The sequence below is a fragment of the Ambystoma mexicanum genome, chromosome 9 (assembly GCF_040938575.1).
Source record: "Ambystoma mexicanum isolate Mex_15411 chromosome 9, UKY_AmexF1_1, whole genome shotgun sequence".
Taxonomy (NCBI): Eukaryota; Metazoa; Chordata; class Amphibia; order Caudata; family Ambystomatidae; genus Ambystoma; species Ambystoma mexicanum.
In genome coordinates this window covers 439,921,228-439,946,550 of record NC_090931.1, presented here as the reverse complement: position 1 = coordinate 439,946,550, position 25,323 = coordinate 439,921,228, and the positions used below count along the sequence as shown (strand labels likewise).

At 45.0% G+C, this 25,323-nt stretch overlaps 1 protein-coding gene across 4 annotated transcripts in view; it reads right to left on the bottom strand.

Moving 5' to 3' along the window:
* The window catches only part of POR (cytochrome p450 oxidoreductase), a 964,880-nt gene that overhangs the window by 542,658 nt on the left and 396,899 nt on the right, over nucleotides 1–25,323 (bottom strand). Inside the window, exon 1 of one of the 4 annotated variants that reach the window (XM_069614936.1) lies at nucleotides 4,358–4,754. The exons of the other annotated variants lie outside the window; for them this stretch is intronic. Within the exon in view, the coding sequence (XP_069471037.1) occupies nucleotides 4,358–4,548 (191 nt within the window). The 5' untranslated portion in view covers nucleotides 4,549–4,754. Of the gene's footprint in view, nucleotides 1–4,357; nucleotides 4,755–25,323 lie in introns of those variants that run through there. 4 annotated transcript variants of the gene reach the window in all.

Below are 25,323 nucleotides of genomic sequence, written 5' to 3'. Positions count from 1 at the left end.
CAAAACTGCCGCCCACTTCTCGGAAAAAGCCACAGCCTGGATTACTTCCTTCTTGGAAAATAGATCCATGAGGGTCTTTTCCCCTACTGCCACTGCTAAACCCTTGCCAGTTATCTGTGGAGTCCCACAAGGATTGTGCGTCTCCCCAACACTCTACAATGTGTTTACAAAACCACTCTGACATATTGGATTATCTGGGTGTCACTTATACTAACTACGCCGATGACACCCAGATACTCATCCCTATCACAGGGGACCACAAAACTGACTCCCTAGCCATCAACGCCATTTACCAAGTCATCCAAGCCTGGATGGCTCAGCATGAATTGTGCCTGAATGGCGACGACTGAGCTTCTCATCCTGGGCTCTCACTAAAGACTCAGTAAACTAGACCCATCTTTCAAATCCTTCACTATTGATAACACCATCAAAGTGGCTAAGGATACAAAAAACGCTTGGAATCTACATCGACTCCACTATCTCATTGTCTAGACAAACTAATGCAGTATCATCTGCTGCATCTTACACCTGCAAGCTCATCACAGCATGTCGCCCCTTCCTATCACCAGCCAACTGCACTATACTAGCCAGGACCTTGGTCCTGTCCAAAATTGACTATTAAAATGCTCTCCATCTTGGCACCAATCAATGTAATATTAACAAGCTACAAGCCATCCAAAATAACGCCAATTAGAGCTGCACTAAACATCCCCAGGAACCATCACATCTCTGACTCCAGACCGAGTCTTCGCTGGCTCACAGTGTCCCAAAGAATCTCACTCAGAGGGCTAGTGCTTACCTACAAAAGCATCACTAACCATGCATCTAGCTATCTAGCCAGCAGATTTTCACTACATACCTCCTCCAGACCTCTCAGAAGTGCCCAAACCAACTGCCTGTCCATCCCGCGCTTCAACCTTCAGAGATCGGGTGGATGCAGCTTCCCAGTCTTAGCAGCGAAACTTTGGAACTCGCTACCTAATCCACTTAGAACTGAATCAACCTTCTTGCCCTTCAAGCGCAAAGCCAAAGTTTGGCTGTCTGCCCAAGACTTGCCCTGACTCACATTGTCTACTGCCCTGAATCACAACACTAGCGCCATCTGCTAATTGTTATTACCTGTTCGTTAATATGTATATATCTTGTATAACTTGTATATTCTTTCAAATGTACTGCCTGTACTTTTACACTGTTCCGTATTAGGTCTGTAACTCAAGTGATGCGCCTGGATGCCCCTGGGCCTGGTGCGCTATACAAATAATAAAAATAAAATAACAGTTTTGAGCAGCTGGTGTGGGCTGTTGGCCGAATCTTCCATGGTCCATGAATTAACATCTCATGGTCTGCAAGAGCAGGCATTTATACAAAGGTACCCATAAGCTGTGCCATGGGTAGAGAGGATTGCTACTAAAACCGTCAAAACGACTGATAAGGAGAAGATCCCCAAAAGCCTCAGGTACAGAGAACCCCAACAGCATAAATCGTTAATCTTAGGTTTTTTTTAATCACTGTAATAACGCCTGTTATCAGAGCTTTCGACCTCAGAAGGAAGAAGGGCAGAGAAGGCCCTTCCAGGATTCACACTTGTAATGTGCAGGATAGGCCCATGTCAGTGGCTGATGCTTAACACGGGAGCTATCCTCCAATACTAAAAGGCAGCAATGGTCTGTTAAAGCCTTCTTTTACATGAGGAACTCCGGCCAAGGATTCTGCTGAGCAAGCAGATGGCCAAGTGGTGGGGGTAGCAGAATCTGAGGAATTCTGGAGTTGAAGATGATCCTCTGTGTTAACGCAGATAGCTTGTACCCTACACACATGGTTATATGCAAGCTGGAACTGGCCAACAGTGCAGGCCCAACCTTCTAGTCTGGGACACCTTTTGGTCAAAGTGGCCCACTTTGATGAGTTACTTCACTGTGCATCTAGGAAGTTATGAACGATGCTAATCAAAAATATTCTTTAAAATGCACAATTTACAACACATTTTTCCCAAAAAACTCCCCTTTGAGAACTACTCAAACTGTCATAAGGAACAAATTGTCATTTATGACAACTTTTCATTGATGCCTGGGCCAATTGTATGCCACTGTCTGACTGTGGCTCAGGGGAGTTGCTAGGTCTGGAAAAGACTCGGGGCTAAGCTGATGTCGGAACTGTTGGGACTGGGGGCTACCTAGTCTTTTGGCTGTACCGCCTGAGATTCTATCTGGGGCTACAACCAAAAGATCAGGGGCTACAGCCCCCTTAGCCCCCCCCTAGCAACGCCCCTGCTGTGGCTAGTTACTGGAATTCATACTGCACACTGTTGCCATTTGCCTAGTCCACAGGCACTTGGGAGTATCTGAAAGGGATGGGTTAGATTAGAGGAGCTAGAGAGGGATAATGCAAGATAGTTTTGCTGTTATGTTAATGCGTGCACGTGTGGTGCAGAACTACACTGTCACAGTATGCGGGTCTGTTTGTAGCGGTCTGTGTGCTACTGTTGACCAGTACATAGGTTTTAGTCAATTGGGCGCCATCTTGCAAATGCCCAATGTGTATAAGGAGTTTGAATGTACTTCACCTCTGGAATGTACCTAAGCAGCTTGCCTGAGAACAGTTGAAGTGGCACCAACAAAAACAATCTTTCAATGGGGTACGCCACGGTTTGGGAATACACTTCCAATGATTACGTTGCTTGATTGTTTTGTTGCTCAACAGAAAGGAGAGAACCACGATCAGAATTAAGGCTCCCGGTTTTATGGTATTTTTTTTATTTTAGATTTCCATCTGTATTTATCTGTAATTATTTTGTAGTCATCTGTATTGATCCACATTGTGTTTATTCTGTAAAAATTAAAATTGCCACTAGTGCTTTTTTTGCATTAATGAATATAATAAATGTAGCGCTTTGATGCGTGAATTCTAGAGCTCAGAGTTGGGTTCTTGCACATCAAATCAAGATCCTTTTTCACCTTAAAAACAAACAGCTGCTTCGGAGGCTAAACATCTCTGTAGCCATTTAAACGATTTCAAATTGGAAAAACCTCAATGTTTGTGCCAGCGAGGCATAATGAATAACGGGATGAGCTAATCAAGACTCATGAACTTCTGCTTTTTCCCTTTCTTTTTTTTTTACAAATAAATACAAAAAAGTAAACCGTGTTTTTCGTCTGTATTTATGCGTACAAATTAGTGAAACGGAAAGCTGTGAGGCCTAATCGCAGAATATTTAAGTGTATGATATGATAGGTTATTTACAATGCGCTTTAAGCGCGGATCCAGGCATCGAACCTGTGTTGATCCTTGTCGTCTTGCTTCCAAGGTCACGTTGCATCTGAGCTATCCTCCCGAGACATGAGTGTAGAATTCCAGTTGGGATTACAGTAATTGTTGGTTTGAACTAAAAGTAATTTTAATGTATAATAACTTGCATTGGGCGAATGACGTGGTTAATTAATCTCGGGCTGCTTCCTCTTCTTTAATTATTGAGAATTAATCTCGCACTACACTTCAAAGCAACTGCTATGGTTGGTTTCTAGATGCTCACTCATGTATAATGTTAGAGCCACAATATTGAAAGTTATCGGACACGCGCGCACACTGTGTAGTGTATCCGCGCCAGTGAGGGGGCGAAGAAAAAGTACAACTGCATGTTCAATAAATGGCAAGTAAACATCTTCTTGCGGAAAGCGACGACAGCCGCGCAACTGCTCCCGTTTGAAAACATTTGCAAAACCTGGAAGAGTGTAGACAATGTTAATTTGGAAGCTGGAGGAGCGTTACCTTTTCTCCTTCTATTTGGACGCCGTGGTTGTGCTTTACCTTTAACACCACATTCAGCAGGTGAACAAGCCATATCCCTTTTGCCCAGAATGTGGGTTTGACTGGATGGCTAACTCAAGAGCTCAGTGCTCGCCTCAGAATGCGCTACACATTGTAATCAGTTATGCCGATTTACCCCTCCAATCATTCGGAGGTCAAAAAAGTGTAGGAGAGAATTGGGTTATAACAACTAGTAGAGCGCTTGGACGCGGGAAAGGAGTGCTACGAAACGTGATATAAGGGTGGTAGCTAGGAGCTTGGATATCGGGATACACCTCTTCCATGCCTACTTAAAGAAAAAAACGTTTAAAAACAACAGAATGTCCTTTCAGACAGAGTCCAGCCGACTATAAATCCGGCCTCGGTAGGACTACCTGGAAACGCCAAATCAACCGATCAGCACAGGGGAGAGCGACTTTGCGCTGCTTCCTGGTAAGTGAACTATACCTAAAACCCCCAATGAGCTCGCCGAGCCACTATATTGGTGAACTCCAAAACTGCACCCGAGAATCAGAATACTTCACGAAGTCTTGATTGTAAAGTTTCAACTGACCTTCCCGTCGCTGGCTCCTCTTGGGGCATGGAGTAGAGGCACCCCATAGTTTGAAGAGACCAGAAGAACAGGCCAAATATGTAAGGATCCGGCCCTGGAACCGCTGCTTTGCAAAAAAGCTTTGTAACTTTAGCTGTACGGAAACGTGCCCCGAGGCCTCTCCATTCTTCACTGCTCTGCGTACAAGTCATTAGTTTCCTTTTGTGAGGGGAAGGAACGTCTGCGAGCCAAGTCCCTGGAAGAAGTCATAATAACAGCAGCTGTAGTGGCAGTGGGGACGGAGGCTATGTCCTGGAGGGCTCCCACACCCAACCACCACCCCCCTCCCCACCCCCAGCTCTTAAAATCGGCCGAGCAAGCCTGAGAATCTACAACATCTGGCAGCATTGCAAGAAAGGAATTAGCAGGCAAGAATGAAACTTCCCAGCATTCTTTGCACATCCCTCCTGCCTCCTTCTTCCCATCTGTAAGAAATAAGGCGGGCGAAGGGCAGAGCGCTCCCTCCCAGCCATACTCCCGTTCCCTTGGCAACAATTTAGATCACAGTCTATTTTTTCTGCTGGTTCCCAAAACAGAACTTCATATAGATTGAAAGACTCGGCTCCATACCAACGAGGGGCAGCAAGTTGTCATGGCAGCCGTATCTGTCGAAAAAAAGTCCTTCAATGAGCGAGGCAGTCCGCTCTGTCCCGTCTGCAGCCAGCATCTTAAAAAATGCAATTAGCACGGGTAGCCACAACAACCACCATCACCGGCACAACACTACGGGGCTGGGGTCTACCCATGGAATGCAGTGGGGCAGAATAACAACCGCCACTGAATAGGTAATTTGATAGAAGCCCTGGAAACGTAATTCTGGAAAATGCAAGACAAGCCAGTTAAAGGGAATCGGGAAGGGGGGGCGGGGTGTAGGCTCCAAGGAGAGTTGGAGACTCCGCAACCTTCAAGATGTTAGTGCGGAAAGCAGGACTCTAAACAATTCTGATTTATTTGCTGAAGCTGTTGCAAAACTGCCCATTTGTAACTTCAGGGGAATCTACTGCACATAGAGGGACCCCGCATATGCATACGCAGAGGGCTCCCAAACCGGGTCTTCACAGCACCACTCCAAACTCAAAAGGCAACTAGAAAGAAGGTAAGGTTGCTGGAAGATGCCCCACCTTCACTGGAGTGCTGGCCATGGCACCCACCTATCGCATCTATAAAACAGGCCAATCAAGGGCCGTTGGGCCGTGTAAGAGGAATATGTCCCAGGGGGTGCACCGATGCTCCCAGTTTAAAGCAGCTGTCGAACGTTGCCCTTTTCTAGCATTGAATCATGCTAAAGATTCTCAAAGTGCCAGAAGCAGCAATTTAGGACTATATGAAACACAGACAGAAGCAGGTTTTATTTTCCCGTATACTCCTCAGGCTAGAATTCTGGCTATGGTTTATCCTGTGTGGTCTTTTAAACCAAAGCAGGCCAGAAAACCGCAGTCAAGAGCGCCGGGGTGTCAAAGTTGGACAATGCCAAATGTGAGGAATATACAGCCAGATTTCTTTAATTTTTAGTAACAAAATGATGAGCATAAGAAGATAAATAAGACACATAGATCCGGCAAGACCTTCAAAGTGAAAATAAATTACAGAAATGATCCTTTTGCACCAATTGAAGAGGATTTGGATTATCTGAGAAAAATCGGCGCCATCAAGCAGGGGACAAATGGATCCCTATTCACAGAACTTAATCTCTCCTGATGAGCACTATATAAAAGTTGTGAAACACGTGTTGAGAGATAAACAATGTGGAGTTTAGTAATAACAATCCTTAATTATTCCAATCGGAAAAACAGAAAAATTGGAATTTTGTTTTAAAAATCTATAGAAAACAGATACAATACAAGCGATCTTGCGATGCACGACTTTCTTGAAGGAATTTTTTCTCAGAGAATCTAAATCATCTTCAGTTGGCGCAAAAGGATAATACTGGTTAATAAGAACATTTTTTTACTAGCTATTGGACAGTCAAAATAGTGTTATACATCTATGCTGACAACTGAAAACTATTATATCTTGTTAGACTCGCCATTTGGTTAGTTTATTGACTGCACTGCTTATAATTATAAATTACAGGAACTGGAGACCGAATATGCCTCCGACGCAAGTAAAACTATACTAGTGGAAATACAATCCATTTTAAAACAGTTTAAGGGGCATGCCGACAGGGAAGTGAGATACTTTGCTTAACGGACAGCTTAAAAAAAAATATGGGGAGGGAGAGCGCCTGGGCAGAACACTAGCAAGACTGATAAAATCAGAGAAAGGCCTCACCCCCCCCCCCCCCCCCCAACGGCTGCCCTCTATAGCGGACAGGCACGGTGTGACTTGGTATACAGATCATGAGATCAAAGTATTTAGCGACTTCTACTCAGCCCTGTATAGCGCAGGGGTGCCAACTGGGGATGCAGATATTCTCACTGTGTTAGACACAATGTCCCACTGTCCAGACTGTCAGCACCAGAATGCAAGTTAAAGGGATAGTGCTCTCAAACATTTTATTGGCTAAGATGGCCCATAGACAACTTATATATATATATATATATAAAAAAACATTTATAAACAAAGTTCCTATGTAAAATTTTGAGCAAATGAGGTTCAAATTCAAACATTTCAAGCACTAGGAGGCATCCATTTTGTGAGATGGATGAGCCTCCTGTGCTTGTGTTAATTTCTGCCCTTGCGGCACTAATGAAGCAAAAGCCAACAGCAGCATAACGTTCCAGGTCGGGGGAGCCCAGGACACTCAAAGCTGAAGCCACAGTAAACATAAATACAACGTTGTTTTATTTAAATATGCTGGGGTTTTCGTTCTACGTTTCCCAGAGACTGAGAAACGTAGAAAGAAAACCGCAGCATTTAGAAATACAACAAAGTTGCATTTCTAACTGCAGCAGCTTCAGCTTGGAGTCTCCTGGGCTCCCCCAGGTCAGGGGAGCCCAGGAGACAAAGCAAAAGCCGCCACAGTCAGAAATACAACGTTGTTGTATCTGCGATTGCCGTGGTTTTCCCAACTACAGCAATCACAAATACTACAACGTTGCATTTATAATTGGCGCGCCTTTGCTTTTTGCCTTTCATTTTACATTTTCTGTGCTTCCCTGGGCTTGGGGAGCACCAAAAACATAAAATGAAAGTGAAGGCAGCCTCCCAAGCTCATGTACAGCTCTGCTCTGGCTGCAGTAAGCAAAAGCACCCAGTAGGGGGCTTTTGCTGCTTGTTTAGTGCTGCCAGGGCAGAGCTTAACATGAGCTGAGGAGGCTGCCTGAAATGGCAAAATGGATGCTCTCATGTAAACACTTTGAGCCTCGTTTGCTCAAAAGTGTACATAGGAACTTTCATAAAAATGTTTAATGCATGTTTTTCATTACTGCCTATCTGTTGGGACAATAATATTTTTGAGCACACTATTCCTTTAATGCCCCATTTACAGGTCACAAACTTATGCGGGTCATGAAGGAGCCCCCAAGAAATAAAGCACCAGGGCCTGATGGCCGTACATCAGAGTTCTATATTGAGTTTGGTGCGTTGTTGGTTCCCTACCTGCTGAAGGTTTGAGAGGCATCTTTGGAGACTGGACAGCTCCCAGAATCATTGAGAGAGGCATTAATTATTGTACTACTAAAACCGGGGAAACCGGATAACTAGTGTGCGTCATACTGCCCGCTGTCGCCGATGAATGTGGATGCTAAAATATATACCAAAGTAATAGCTAATCGGCTACTTCGCCTAATGCCACATTTGGTGCATCACGATCAGGCAGGATTTATCCTGGGTAGATCCACAGCTTTTAACATATGAAGGCTGTTTAATGTCGTGGCACAATCTCCCTGAAGGTTTCGGCAGCAGTCGCAATGCTTGATGCGCAAAAGGCCTTCAGCATGGTGTCCTGGCAGTACTTGTTTGTGGTCCTGGGGAAATGTAGGATGGGGGAGCAATTGATTAAATATATGCGGCTCCTATACACTGGCCCGATTGCTCTAGTGCATGTGAACTCGGTCACCTCAGGTTCGCTGGAATTGCGCAGGGGAACATGCCAGTGTTGCCCCGTCACCTATCCCATTTGCGCTAGCAATCGAATCCATGGCGGATTTATTCCGGGAGTGCCACAAAGGGTGGGTTATCCGGATTTCAAGTCCCCTGGAGATTATTTCTCTCTATGCTCATGACATGCATACATTAGAGAGCCCAGTGTAAACCTGGCCCTATAATGGAGGAAGTCACATATTTTGGGAAACTCCCGGTTTATTGTAAATTACTCCAACAAGTATTATCCCCAACTTATCGCACAGTTCAGCCGCTTGACGAGTATCCATTGGAACGGTCGCACAGGGTGTTAAATATCTGGGTGCAATAGTCTCTAGAGGAAAGAACTCCCTGCTGGTTGATAACTTTCCTATACAGGTGGAAGCTAAATTGGATATGTTCCAATATCCCATTGTCACTAGCAGGCAAGCTTGCCTTGGTCAAAGTGAAGCTCCTTCCTGAACTGTTGCATCTCTTTGGGAATATCCCTCTCTAGTCGGGCAAAGTCTACTTTGATAGCCTGCAGAAAATGACCCTATTCTTGTGGCATCGGTGCAGCCAGGAAGAAATGGTCCTACTGTATTCTAAGGGGCGTTTGTTTCTAAGTGACCTTCCTGGTCAGGGTCTCCTTTATATTCACCATCTAGGAATGGGTTTGCTCCTAAACAAATCATTTGGGCTCTGCGCCAGCAAAAGCCTTTGTCTTCACTGGGAAAGGGTTGTCAACTTGACAGAACTGCCCCCAGAGGGCCGGGAGAGGTGCAACGCTAAGGAGAGGCTTTGCTAGGTCAAATAAATTCACACCAGGGTGGTAATTAACAGTCTGTGATGTAGCGCACAGAAGGGGCAGAGTTGGGTATCCAGTGACATTTACCACTGGAAATAACATTGGAGGCACTAGCCAAAACTTCACCCAAATATTCTAGGACTGTAGTTTGCATATGTAACAGTATCAGCCCTACAATATGTTGGGGAGCCTTTAGAAAATATTGAGTCACCCTTGATTTTTTTTCCAGCAATAATATCACATATAACCCAGAGTGACAGTAGCCAGAAGAGCAGCACCAGTCCACAGAAAGGCCATGCCATCGAGTATTCTCACAGGGGTCATACACATCCTATAAATCGCCCCACTTCCTACAGACAAAGCAATCTGGGTAAGACATCACCAGGCAGAAGATTCTGAAATAACAGCCTGGACTGAAACCCTTTGAGAAGGCTCGAAGGGAGCCAATCCACTGTAGAAGGTTGCCTATATAAGGGGAGGATGACCATCCCCACTTGGTGCAGGGGGGGCAAAATTCAAGTTGCAAGCTACTAGGCAGCCATAAAAAAAGGTCACCGTCACCTCAATTCTATGCATACACAGCACACTATTTCTTACTCTCAAAGTGTCAAATTTCACTAGCCAATGGAGAGTGCTAATTTTGCCCCCCGCTTTAGTGGTCTCACCTACACTTGAACGATTAATCTGCAAACTGGTTGGGAGTAGCGTCTGCTCAAAATATCTTTGCCATAGAGGAGAAGACCAAGATTTCCAAGCAAGTGGCAAGCTCTTCACCCAACCATCCCAAGGGAAAATTTGAGATTTGCTGAATGCACAAGGCCTACTACAGCTGAGATCACTGGTACCCATGAACCTGCCTACTGGAGGTGGCAATCATACAAGTGCTGTCTCAAACCTTCCTGGCTGGGCAGTGCAAAGCAAATGACTTGCAGGGCTCCTGGAGACCCTGAATATGCTTCTTCAGCATCCAAAGAACCAAGGTAGCAAGCCCTGGATGCCCACGCATCACTGAACAGCTTAGAAACTGGTTTGGACATCTCAGACACCGTCCACGCTGCTGCAAGGGAACCACCAAAGTAATGTTCAACCTCAACGCTCAACTGCCTCACACATCTCAGAGTTGAGCTCGATGCCCAAGATCCACTGTTTCCACATCCAAGATCTGCAAATTCTTTTAGCTTCCCCAGCTCAACATCGCCTTCCTGGTTGCCAACTTCTTTGGGCCCCAATGTGTCACCGCTACAGTACGACACTGCAGTGGGCCAGGTAAGACGCTCACCACTGAAGGAAAGTCTGGACTTCTCCTCACCCAGCACTGCCTGATGAATCAAGCATTTTCAACCTGCAGCCTGCCCCTCGCCGCTGCCGAAAACGCAGCACAGTTAATCTCATGGACGCTGCTCCCCTTCTCGAACCAGACTCTGCACAGAAAGTGCCTAGACTCCAGTCTTTGACAACAGAAAGAATGCAAAGCTGGAATATAGGTACAGAAAGTGGTTGTGTTAACCTTGCCTACTTTAAAGTGCCCTACTGTCTTAAGAGCACATTATCAACCTTTGTTAAAGACATCTTGACTAACTTTGAAATTGCTGCTGCAAAGATTGCCTGTACACCCCAGTCTTCAAATTCAGAGTGCCCCTCTGCTCCAAAGTCTACATATGCAGGTGTTTTTCCTTACAGCAGTGGGTTTTCAGTGTTTATCAGTTGTGTGTATTTGAGTTTAAAGAATCCTATTTTTATGGAACTTCGGTTGGACATTAATTGTTTTTGTACCACAGTACTATTTCTGTTTGGTCTGCTTCTGAACTAGCGGACATTCATCCTGAAATGTATTACATGCCCGCTGCCTCCAAAGAGACGAAGAAGGAATACCTGTCAGAATGTACCTGTATCACACCGATTGGGATCACTGCTGGCGTAGTGGTAGTGTGAAGCTATTTAGGAGCGGTTTCCATTACTCATCCCTGTACTCCTTCAGAGCAGTAGTCCTAGAATCACACATTGTGTATATTTCAATTTGGAGTAAAGCACAAACCGAAAAAGTAAATCCTGCAAAATTCCAAGCATGTAACCATTGTGCCAAAACCAGAACCACGTGGATGTCAAAAAAAAATTAAAAAAATAAAATAAAAAACACACAGTAAAACACATTGGAAAGTTCCAATTCCGCCATCATGAAAATTGACTATTGTTATGTTAAACATCTTTAATTCTGCTATAAATCACCACTATAATGGTCTGAGAGCACCAAGACATTACTAGAATTTAGCAAATTTGCCCCTGCCTGGAATATCAAGACGGCAGACTTTGTAAGAAAAAGAAAGGGGAAAGGGGGGCGGAGATGGTACAGATATCTAACAGGGACACCTACAGAGGTGAGGAATGGTTAAGGTTTGTGACAGTTTATGTTCATTTTGATCTAGCCAAAAGCAGATCATAGGTAAGGGGTGCAAAATATTGCAAGTGTGTACCTTCTCAAGTCTGTACAGGGAAAGGGAGTGCTTAAAAACTGTTGCAGAAAGCCAAATAGGTGTTACTAATTTTAGTTTGTGGCTGTGTGATGGAATTGATATCACTCAAGCAAACCCCTTGAAGCACTGTACCTTGTCAGGGAATACATTTCATTTTATAATTTCACCCAAATTACAGAATATTCATTCTAGGATTCCCGAGCCTAGAGGGCAAGTCAGGATTAGTGTGTTTTGGCTCGGGAGGATAGCTCAGCGGCAACGTGTTCTCCTTGGAAGTAAAACAACATAGAGCAACACAGGTTCGATCCCGGGGTCCGCGCTTGGAAACCTCTGGGTATTAGGCACGTTATAAATAACTTATCATATCATCATCAATGTGGGCAAAGACATAACATAATAGAGAGGGATGGGATGGAGTCTGTCCGACCGTTTGGTAACATTGGGGCGAAGACGCATAGATGAGGGCCATCGGTCCAAGGAGGGATTTTTTGCCAAATTCCCTCACGTGCTTGTCTAGCCACATTTCACCATGGATTGATCTAGCAATGATAACCTAAGAATTCATACTTTAACGAGGGCATTGATGGATAGGGTAATTTAGAAACCCAACATAAAACCATCTCAATTGTTTATAAACACAGAGGTAACCTAAGCAGACTCTTGCCAGCTGCTTTATGTAGTGTTCATTTGTTTGACAGTAAGGTAAAGGCAATACCATTTTTACTCTCCCGAGAACAGGCAACACAGCACAAAAGGTAATGGCATAAGCCCAAGAAGATGATGCCCATTGCTCCGGTCAAGTGAAAAGTTCATATATAAAGCATGGGCATCGACTTACTTATCAGAGAAAGTAGGCAAGGCCGACTCCAGAAACATGACTCGTATTACCAGTGCTCCAGAAAAGATTGTGATGTGCATTTTACTCTGTTTTTTTAAAAGTTGGTAGTAAATGTTTTTTTAGGGAGTAAAAAAGTAAGTCCAATTCTCAATGGGAGTATTTTATAAACGAGTAACAAAATGTTTTAACAGTCAAACGAAATGTTTTGTAGTCATAATTATTTCTCTGTAACTTGTTATCCATGCATATTAATAAACGCATGTTTACCTCTGTGCATCAGGCAGTAATAGTAGTTTTTCTGTGGAGCTACGTACACTACTGGTCCAAACATATCCATGGAACTGTGTGGATGAAAGCAGGGGCCCAAGGTCCTATGCAGCGGTTTGTTATTTTTTTGTTGGGAGTATTTTTACTTCCTATCTTTATACACCCCTTATCTATAGGGCGGCCTAGTGCCTTTTGTCCAAATTCCTATCTGGAACACCGAAGGTCACATAGTTGAAAGGAGATCTTCAAACAGAAGAGGGGGGGAAAACAGACATAAAATGTGATTGTATGTTATTCGATAGGAAACGGCTTCACATGGTTGAAAGGACATTTTTTTACAAATCAAAACCTAAAAAAACACTGTAATTTGCCAGTTACGGTTAGCAACTAACCCATAATATGAGCCCATCATAGCACAGCTCATGACACCACATTTGACTGCATTCAACAAAGATGCATTTACCACCACAATGCATACATTCTAGGAAAAAAGCATACCCTGTAACTTTGCCTTACGCTGAGCACTCACCCGGAGTATCTACAAGGTATGGCTTGTAGCCTTGACCTGCAAGTTCGGTTTCATGGGCATGGTTCACACTTTCAATATCCTACTCTGGTTAACAATTCGTTCTGGGTACTACACAGAAGGCTGGTATGCCCTAGGCTAGACGTCATGCCCTCACAATACCAACAATGAAAAGGTCTGAGTCTGCCTACAAAAGGTATTCACAGAAAATCAAAAGCTCATCCCAAGGCATGTGCGTCTGTGCATGACATCAGAGGCGTGTCCTAGATGAAATGCCCATCAGCAGAGTACTCAGGGCTGGGATCTGTGCAAGGGGCATTGCAAGCCATGCTCCAAATTATATATATATATATGTGCAGGCTCCCCAAGGGAGGTAGTACCTTTGGAGTATGCAGCATTGACTGCCCCCAAATTATATCATGCAAGCATACACTATATACCAGGCCCCATTTCATTGCCCAAACGCAGTCTTCATTTAACACTGGAGCCCAACAGGACAGACGAAGGATAAGCCTTGTTAGTTTTGCATATTGTAAAGACAATCCCACTATCTGCTTTCCCTCATAGCGTGAGCACATTGGTGATGTCATGTGTGCCATCAGTGATACCTTTCGTGAAGTTATCTGCGAGGACAATATCAAGGCCATGCTGTGTGTAGCAGAGGTGCGTTATGGTTACTTAACTAAAGGCAGCCAATTTTCAACAAAACACCGTCTTTAACAAACATTTGTAGAGAATAAAGTTTCGTAATAGAAAGTGAAGCATAACTATTTGAAAACTTTTTTTTTTTGGGGGGGGGATTTTTGTAGTGCTTTTGACACTCACTATACCAATAAGTGGCCTTGTCCAGCGGTCACAGAGCCCACGAGCAAGGTATTCATCCATGTTCTTGGTGAAGTAAGCCAACCTGCAAAGATGCTGGCCGTGATCATACATTGCTACAGGGGGAGGAAGGATACCTCAAGGCCACTAACGTGTTTGCACAACACAGGTTCGATCCCGCACTCGCTGGTATTAAGCACGTTATACATGAACAATAAAATAAATATACATGTCATCCAAATTGTGATCGTTTATAATAAGTGTTCATGTGGTATGAATTATCATCCATCGAGTTCGCCATTTCATTGGCAAGCGTGCAGGTACACAGACAAGGAAAGCCTCCCGAACTTTGACATTGTATGAATAATTTGCTTATCTTGAATTTGTGAACCCGATGACCAGGTTGCAATTTTAAATTTGCTGAATGATGAAAAATGAGCATACGAAAGTTTGCGAACTTGTCTTGTCTTTGGATTTGCAAACTCGGTGCTCGCATTTCAGCTTGTTTTCCTATTAAACATATTCCACTGCTCTGTGGCGTGCCCTTGCACTCTCCAGGATCAGTCCTTGCCCCAGGCAGATGCTTGTATTGTGCTCAACCACTACTGATATTCACCAATCACAGCCCTGGAATTCTGATTTTCGAACTACACTGTCAGAATTTCTCCATTTTATGGAGGTAATATTTTTTAAGCAGGTTATACTGATTCCCATCAAACTGAGTGAAGTTTCTAAATGTATCCAAAAGCCAATTATTATTCCAAGCACTATAGGAGAGCAAAAACATCATGTAGGAGTTTGAATGGAAACTGTTGCTTTTAAGTGGTAGATACATAGGTTTATTTTCAATAAAAAAAAATATATATATAAAATTACTAAAAAAATAAAAACACACAATATTCAAATACACAATCTCAATTACTTCAAAAGGCAGGTAAAAATTGTGAAGAAATAAGAATACATAATGGCCGAGATTCTTAGATCTGGCATGGCGCAAAAGAGCCAGAATAACGGAAATGGGGTCAATGCTTTAGGATGCGATTGCCAATTCACGTGTCTATGCGAGTAGCCGAACTATCTGGTCTTAATGAAGCCATCTGAATTAATTTATTCAAAATAAGGATCATGATCGTAAGACAAAGGACGAGTATGCAAGTCCTTTTTTGCATAGGCTTGCATAATAGCCAGGCAGCTAAAGGGCTTTAAAGCGGTAATAGAACCAGCGATTAAGGTTTTATCTCATTGGGTTTTAGATGGTTCATTATTTTTTTTTTATTAATTACATTTTTCCATTTTATATTTAGATACATTTTATACCGGTCACATTACTCCTGGTTGTATTGTAATGTATATGATGTTGTTCATATCATAAACCCTTGCTTTTGTGATTTTATGTATGAATATGTATTTGGCAGATGACACAAGTCTAATAAAAGAATTTTGATGATGAAAATGGCTGAGATTTTCTTTTCTTATAGGTACTATTTGTGAGAAATACCTTAAGGTAGCTTTACGCTTTTCAGAAAGACTCCATAAGAAAGGTGAACAATCAAATGCACTACATTTTTTAATTATTTCCCATTTAAAAAATGTTTTCTCATAAAGACTGAAGAACACAATTTATTGTCGTTCTTAAGTCATTCTGACACGTATAGCTGTACGTGAGAACAGCATGGAGATTCCTGAGCAGCATGACAGGTGACATGATGCCAACGGGGCCAACAACTATAGACCTAAAGTTCCATTTGACTAAAGTACATGTTCATTGTAAGGCTTGTTTATTAACATTTTTTATTTCCCTTCCTGGTGAACACTGTTGCTTCACGTGCTATTACACACCATAGGTGGGTCGAGATTGTGAAGCAGCATGACGGGTGATCCAACTTTCAGTCAAAGGTGGTGTGGTGGCATTCCGGGGGGCCAGGGGGTCGAGTGAGTTGAGGAATTCCGTTGGATAGTTTATGGCTTTGTCAGCATCCACCACTATATCGATTGAGTTTTACTCAGTAACTGTGCCTGGAAGCATATCCTGAATCTGATCCTAAGGCCTGAACCTTGAGTTCTGTTCCTCGTGTCGGGACTGGTCCTTCTACGACCACATTGATGTTTCACTGATTTCAGGCAACCGTCTCATGTGTGAAGGTGCTGAAAACCAGGGAAAGGGGTTGGGTGTCCAGATGTCATGATGCTAGGAATGTCCGGAGGGTCCCAACAGATAATTATGCAAAACGTGTTTCAGATTGGTGAAACTTGTATTAGGAACAACGCTTCGCCAAGCCACAAACCCAAACACACATTTTGACTTGTGCTAAAATCCAAGGAACATTTTGGGGCTTTCCAAATGTCACGTAGCTAGCAATATCCAGAGGGTCCTAACATGTAACTATGCAAAATGCGGTGCAGATTGATGAAACTGTGTGGAATTGTATAAGATTGTATAAGGAATAATGCTTTGCCACAACAAACCCACACACACATTTTGACTTTTGCTGAAATTCGGGGAAAGGGGTGGGGTTTCCAAATGTCATTTAGCCAGTAATGTCAGAGGGGGCTAAAAAGGCAACTATGCAAAATGTGGTGCAGATGGTGAAACTGTGTGGAATTGTATAAGTCCTTAGCCACAAATCCGACCACAAACACATATATATATATTTTTTTTTTCTTTCAAGGAAAACAACTTTAGTTGAAGTGCAGTTAGGATGAGTAAACTCAACGCAACAAAACCCTTGGAATTTAGTGCATTGGGAAACTCGGGACATACCCATTGATCACCCCGATAATGCAATATCCTCTCACAATGCCATTTTGTATGGTAATGTAAATTTCTTTGTTTATAATATAGATGTGCTCTTGGGCTTTGCAATGAGAATGCGCATAGTTAAGCCGGTCCCAAGTTTCCCAATAGGCTGAATTTCAAGGGTTTTGTTGAGTTTTACTCACCTTAACTGCACTTCAACTAAAGGAGTTTCCTTGATTTTCAAGGGTTTTGTAATACCATAGTTTTTTTCCATGCCCACCGATTCTTTTTCGGTGCAACTGGCCATGGCCTTCGGCCGTGCCCGCAGTATATTTGTCAGCGCCACTGTCCATGGGCTTTGGCCGTGGCCAGTGTCCATGGCCTTTGGCCGTGCCTACTGTATATTTTCCAGGGCCACTGTATATTTTGCAGCACCTTCAGCCATGTCCACTGTATATTTTTCGGCACCACTGGACATGGCCTCATCCACTGTATATTTTTCAGATCCACTGGCTATGGCCTTTGGGTGTGCTCACTGTATATTTTTTGGCACCAGTGGCCATGTCCTTCAGCCATGCCTGCTGTACATTTCACTGAGCCACTGGCCATGGCCAGTGGGCACAGAATCACTCCCTGATCACTAGCCATGGCCATCAGCACTTTATATTTCACAACCCCACCAGGCCTTCAGCCATTTAAAATGCTACCAAGCCACAGGCCATAGCAAATGATTTTTCCACTCCTTTCACTGTAGCTGTAAAATAAAAATTTGGGGGGTTTAAAAACCTTTATAACGGCAGTTACATTGTAATGGTTATACCCCTGGTTATTTGTAGTCATTATACCAGCGGTTATCTTGAAAAATGGCAAAAGGAACATTATTTTTTGCCCTCCCATGCACTCAACAAGGCCCCCCCCCTTCATCTGGGCCTGCTCCCCTACTCTCCTCACCTCCCCTGCCACCCCCACCTCACAACACTTGTGGTTTCTTTGACGCAGTTTCATCTTTGAAGTTGGGTAGCCCCGGTTATTCCTTAAATACCCGAGGGCATGGGAAATATTTGTGTTGCAGACATTGTCCGCCTAACCCACCTCCAACTCCCCAATTTCACTTAGTGTTCTCTTGCCGAATGGCATTTACTTGTCCTTTGCCCTGCAAATGGCATGTTTCTGCCTTTTCCAATAACCAAGGGTATAACCTTAGTTCCTTCTCCCATCGAGAGAAACATCAATAAAAAGATGGCAGCTTTTCCATTTCTGAAATTCCTCATGCCGCAATGCATAATGGGGATATAGCTATAATTATGGGAGAAGGGGGCACCCCCTTCTGTCAAATATTTAAAAAAACGAATCGACAGAATAACCCTAAACCACAAAAGGATTGCAAGTTAACGCTTTTTGCCCATGTTGTTTCAGAGCAGGTCCAAATCCATCCAGCGGTGAAGCAAATGTTGACCTTTTTTGTCTATGGAAAAATGAACAGGGAGTAGTAGGCCGAAAGGAATTTTTTTGTTTGTTTTCTTAATAACTTTTTTTAATCTATCTTTCCCAAACTTTGCGCTAGTCAAAAGTTATAAGGAATTCATTTTTTCGTTTTCCTATGAAACTCACTACTCACCTTAACTATAGGGCGCTCCCCTATAAAATATTGAAAAAAAATATATATTATCCAAACTTCATATTTAATGAATTACTATTGATTTACAGCTAAAGTTGACTTGAAGTGCTGTGTCCTGGTATAGATGGTAGTCCGGACAGACCAGGGGCAAGCAACTTAGTTATGTAGACCAGGTATGCTTTATTATACATTTGTGCAGTTGCTGTATTGTTCCAGTTACTCAAGTATTTACATTAGGAGAGACCACCCACCGGCCATGGTCCCCAACTGACACATTCAAACTCTTACAGCAAACACTCATCAAATTTCTCCTCAGCAGTCAATCACTCAATGCACCAACATTCCAGCAGCATACATAGAGGGCCAGCAGGACAGGACAACATACATACAACATAACAGGAATGTTGTACAGATTATTCCTTTATCAATCCTTTGTATATTTGGAACTATTCAACATCAGCAAGTGATTATGTTCTGATCAATAAACACCAGATTACTCAAACAACCAATGTTTTTAAACTTAATTCCATTGAAATAATTAGAGTATACGTGATATGCATGAGACTCGTCTTTACATACGGATGTTCATTTATGAACCTGCATGACCGAGTTTAAGAGGGCTACAATCTCCTCTCTCTCTCTAGACTTATGGAGAAACAACCTATCTCCTCTATTCAACCAAGCATGCTTCCCCTACTTGCAAGGAATTTCACCCATCACAATGCTCAATATTCTTTACTGGTGTAGCTGTTCTAACTTGTACTATTTGGCGAGTTAAAGGCACTACCCATCCTCTGTTATGAGGGGGTTGAGCACAGGGGGGCTAGGGTGGCCTATACCCGACTGGGAAAAATAATTGTGCAGGTCTCCAACCACAAGCATTTAGTGAAGCCAACGATCCTGCATGGCAGAAAAGACTGCAACTTCCAAGGTTCCCGCGCACCACGGAGCACTGCAGGACAGTGAAAACAGCCACTGGGAATTCCAATATACCACTGAGGGCATAACATTTGAATCTACAGAGTTGGAACTGAGAATAAGAGAGGCACTCTACCACATAACCACTAGAAGAAGGCTAACAAGAATTGCCTACATACTCAATTAGAGAACCAATGGAAAAAGGTGTCAACAAGCTGCTTAACAAGGACCCTGATTGAGAGGGAGAGAAATACTCTTTGCATCTAGAAAGAGTGAGTTCAAAAGTGTGGTGGAAAGAAGGTAAGCCACTATCCCAAAGGCAAGGGAAGAGGCGATTACCGTGGCCTACCAGAAAACAGTTAGAGGCGGACCATAGGAAGGATCTGGAGAAGGGAGCCATCAACCCCAAAACCAAAGAGAGTGCCCTGACCAAAACGGAGATAAAGAGACGAGACTGAGTGGGTCTAACAATTGGATCCATCTGAAGCAACCCATAGGCTCTCCTGGTGGAAATGTAAAGCGTTATTTTGACAAAGGACCCACACAACGCTAAGGCTTCTTGTCCTAGGAGCAGCCAAGGGGAACTGTGGTTGTGTGGGGGACGGAAGCAATGATGGAGATGAACAAGTTACTTACCAATGGTAACGTTCTTCTGACTGGATGTTCCTTTCACGTATTCCAGATCTTTGATATTTTCCAATATCCAGCTTGCTGCTTCAGAAAAATATTTTCCCAGTAGAGGGCGCTGCATGTCACCGCCTGTCGAGTCAATGTCCATCGAAGGCCTCCGTCTTCACGGGTATAAGTAGCTCACGCAGTGTCCGTTGCTCAGTTCCGTTTTGAAGAGCGAAGCACTGTCCAGGATGAGACGGTTTGTTAAGACGGATTTCTGAACTCTGTCCTGGTGGCGCAGAAGTTCAGAAGGCCAACCTAATTACTTGGAACAGGGTAACCTCTGGACAAGCCAGACCAATCAAGGTAGCGATCGCGGCGGTCAAGACTAGGTCTCAAGAGGGGTGAGGGTGACTGAAAGCCCACAGTGAGCACACAAAGCAAGAGCGCTTACAAACTACTCCAAACAGTTGTTTATATCAAAAATAGATACACATTTATTATAAGGCCTTGAAACTAATAACCACAGTAAAAGCAGCAATATACAACGATATTAAACCAACACATACACTATCCACCCAATATATATACAGAATACACAGTTTCACAGCATTAGCAGCACGAAATATGTTATCCACCTGCAGGGGAAGGAAAACAGGCAGTGCGAACCAATGCGTGTGATATGTCCGCCTTCTGATGCCCCTAACTAGATGGTAGTCCAATCCCTACGAAGAGTGGAGCCTAGCGCTCAAAAGTACCTGCACACGCCGGTGCCAATGGGCAGAAGGTGAAGCTCTTCGGAGGACGTTGGACAGCTCTGTAGGGTGCCCTAATGAAGGAGAACACGGTCCGCGACTCTAGCGCAGCCTCCACTGTGAGGCAGAAGTAGGGCGCGAGTACGGACTAGGGGAGCTGTATTTACAGCGGGGAAAAGCAAGGGGCACTGCAGGAGGGCGACCAGATCCTAGCTAATCTACTCACCGGTCCCCGAAGCAAGCAGGCCCGAGCTTCTCCTCGATAGATGCAGCTTCTGGCAGGTTCTGAAGAGCAGGGAACGTCTCGTCGTCGTGCAGAGTAAAAAGACGTCCCGATCGAAGAATCCTGCACAGTTTTGTCGCCACGGCAGGGCAACGGAACGGCCGGGTGTATTCAAGCCAAACGAGCACCGTTCACCTCTAGCTTAGGGTTGCTAAGCAAACGAAGCGTGTGAGCGTGCCCCGGACTCAGAATACCACCCAACCTGTCGGCGATTACAGAGCAGGACTCCTTAGTAAGCTGGTCAGTCAACTGGATGGCCCAGAGACACTTCCGAAGGCTTACGGCAGGAGTTGATGAAGGTGCCGGGAATAGCTGGTCCTGCTATTCCAATAGGTCGAAGCGCCAGTACAGGCCTTCTTGTTCGATCTTAGGTGGAAAGGGCTTCACCGGACGACAGCAATGAGGAGCAGAAGTTCTTCAGGGGGTCACCAGCGATTCCTCGGTCCAGCCTCGTGTTCGCAGGATACTTGGCTCCTGTATCCCTGGGTTCGTAAGAACTCAGGAGATCGACATGGCAGTGGTGTTTCCAGCTCCCTCTTATCCACGGTTCCCTTCGCGCCAAAACGGAGGGGAGCCAATGGGAGATCCGCTCATCAACACACATACCATACGTGGACCAATCACGGACCACGGTGGTCCCAGGCATTCACACCACCCCAGACTCTCTGGCACCCAGGATGTGTATTGGGACCAGACATCCCAGCCCACACCCTGGAGGCACACACAAGACATGTAGAAGCCCGCGAAAGCAACCACGTTTCGCGGGAAAGTACATGCCCAAATAAGGAAGGCCCCGGGTCATCTGACCTGGGGAAGGTGAAGGGAGCAAGCCGGTCAGTGGACAAGACAAAGGAGCCTCGCGGCCTGGCCATTTTGGGAGCCAGGCCACCATTTTGGGTTCAGGGCAAAAACGTGCTCAGAACGCCAAAAGGAGCTCAAAATAAACAAAACGATCGCTGCCACCATTCGAGTCCCTGAATGACTTGCACCGATCAAATACCATCCTAAAAGAGTATCTAGGGCCTGTAGAAGGCTAGAGACCCAAGAGAGCTGTAACTTAGCTTACAGTGCCCTCTTGTGTCGTGTGGCACTAAAGCTGCGACACGATAAAAGAAACTACGGGAAACCACGTTCCCCGGTACTGACTGTCTTAAGGGCATGTCAGTTTCCCCGTAAGAAAGGAGCGAAAGCCCAGAGAAGTGCGGCAGAAGGCTGTACTTCTCTGGCAAAGTCAACAACAAGGTTAAAAACAATAGCAAAAAGTTTAGGGGTTGCCACATGGAAGGAAAATTCCCTACAATTACGAAATCTTTCCTAACACTCGCCCCTCCCAGACTATGGACAGGGGGAACTAATCCACCCCTGGATGAGTCTCTTGTTCAGGTCGGTTAAACATTCTGGACAACCCATCAGCATTGCTATGTTGGACACCTGGTCTATGCTCAATAGTGAAGTCGAAGCCTTGAAGACTTATGGACCACCTAAGCAACTTTGGATTCTCCCCCTTCATGTTCATTAGCCACTTTAACGGCTTATGGTCAGTCTGCACAGTGAAGTGGGTCCCATAGAGGTAGGGCCTCAGCTTCCTTAGGGCCCACACAACAGAGAAACATTCTTTCTCTACCGTGGACCATCTGAGCTCTCTGTCCTTAAGCTGGCGACTAATAAAACCGATAGGGTGTTCCTTACCCTTCTCATCTACTTGTGATAGTACAGCTCCTATCCCAGTGTCAGAGGCATCCGTCTGCACGATAAAAGGTCTTTGATAATCAGGGGCCCTGAGCACAGGGGCCTGGCACAAGGAGTCTTTTAAGCCATTGAAGGCCTTCTCACACTCGTCGGTCCAAGTTACCTTCTTGGGTTTCTTCGGAGTTGTGAGGGCAGTCAGAGGAGCAGCTATGGTGCCATAGTCTGCCACAAAATTGCGATAATACCCCGTGAGTCCTAAGAAGGCTCTCACTTGGGTTTGCGTAGTGGGGGTAGGCCAGTCTTGTACTGCTTGTACTTTACTGGGTAGAGGCTGTATCCTCCCTCCACCTACTTCATGTCCAAGGTAAACCACTGAGCCTTGTCCAATCTGGCATTTACTAGCCTTTATGGTCAAGTGGGCTTTCTGAAGAGCCTGGAGCACAATCCTGAGGTGTTTCACATGGTCTTCCCAGGTGGCACTGAAAACTGCTATATCGTCCAGATATGCAAGACAGAATTCGTCCAACCCATTCAACACATGATTCACAAGCCTCTGGAAAGTGGCAGGTGCATTCTTCAACCCGAACGGCATTACCCGGAATTGGTAAAGGCCGTCTGGAGTAGAAAATGCTGTCTTCTCCTTGGCATGTTCTGCTAAAGCTATTTGCCAATAGCCAGCAGTGAGGTCAAACGTGCTGAGGTACTTGGAGGCACCCAAAGTATCCACCAGCTCATCTGTTCGAGGCAAGGGGTGTGCATCTGTCTTGGTGACAGCATTCAGAGCCCTGTAATCCACGCAGAACCTCAATTCAGAAGTGCCGGCTTTTGGAACCAAAACCACTGGACTGGACCAAGGACTACTAGAGGGTTCAATCACCCCAAGGTCTAACATCTTGTTGACCTCGGTCTTAATATAAGACCGTACTTTATCTGACATCCTGTATCCCCTACTTTTGGTAGGTACACTGTCTCCTGTGTCAATGTTATGTTTGCACCAAGGTGTCAAACCAGGGGACTGTGAAAACAGGGGGGAAAACTGCCTAAGCAAACTTTTCACCTCAGCCTGCTGATCAGAAGTCAGGTGAGGGGCCACTCGGACACCCTCAACGGAGCAGTGCTGCGATTTCGACTCTTGGGACGAAAGCCTTCAGCCTATTCACGTGGAACACTTTTGGAGCCTGTCCAGGCCTTCCAAGGTCCACTAAATAGTTCACCTCACCCAGGGGCTCCACCACTGTGTAAGGGCCTGACCATTTGTCCTGTAAAGCACGAGGCCTTATTGGATTCATGATCAGGACTTGCTGACCAGGTGTAAAGTTGATGAGGGAAGCTTTCTGGTCATACCAATGTTTCACCAGCGCTTGCCCTGCCTTCAATTTATCACTAGCCAAGCCCATCAGAAGTACCATCCGTTTTCTGAGCCCTAGCACATAGTCAACTACATTGGTAGTAACAGGGGGAGTGGGCATCTCCCATCCCTCTTTGACGATGGCTAAGGGTCCCCGTACGGGATGACCGAACAGAAGTTCGAAGGGGCTGAAGCCAACACCCTCCTGTGGTACCTCCCGGTAGGCAAACAGTAGGCATGGTAGAAGAAGATCCCATTTTCTTCTCTGGGGCTCCTCCAGAGCCCCAATCATGCTCTTTAGCGTTCTGTTGAAACGCTCCACCAGACCATTGGTCTGGGGGTGGTATGCAGAAGAGAACTTGTAGGTGACCCCACATTCTTTCCACATAGCCTGCATATACTTCGACATAAAGTTGCTGCCACGATCTGACACAACTTCTTTAGGGAAGCCAACCCTAGTAAATATGCCGAGTAAAGCTTTTGCAACTGACTTGGCAGTTACAGTCTTCAATGGGATGGCCTCAGGATACCTGGTTGCATGGTCGACCAGCACCAGGATAAACCTATTGCCCGAGGATGTTTGCGGGTCAAGGGGACCGACGATGTCGATCCCTACCCTTTCAAATGGTACCCCCACAACTGGGAGCGGTACCAACGGAGCTTGGATTGTCGCGCCAACCTTACCAGACAACTGGCAGGAGGCGCAACTCCTGCAGTGACTTTCTACTTGCTCCCCCATCTTGGGCCAGTAGAAGTGCATGGATAACCTTTGCGTGGTCCTCCTCATACCAAGGTGACCAGCAAGGTGAACGACATGCGCCAATTGCAGGAGGAAGGGCCTAACAGCAAGGGAAACCACCAACCTCCTATGGTCTCCTTCTGTAGACTCTGTGGGCTCACTATATAGGAGTCCACCTTCCTGGTAAATCCTTTGCAACCCAGGAGGTTCACCCTCAAGCTGGGAGCAGGCCTGGCTCCTTAGGCCTTCCAGAGATGGGCACTCACGTTGGCCTTTACTGAATTCGTCCCTATCAGGACCTCCTTCAACTAACAAGTCCTTTAGTTCAGGATGATCGTTGGGGTCGAATACTTCAGGCATCGCCACCTCCTCGTCAGGCTCGGGCGATTGACCAACTCCCTCCACCGCAGTGGTAGGCGAGCTCGGGGGAATATTCTCTTTCCCCCGTCGGGACTTGTTGACTCCTTTCGCCTTGGGTTTCCCCTTCGGCTGGG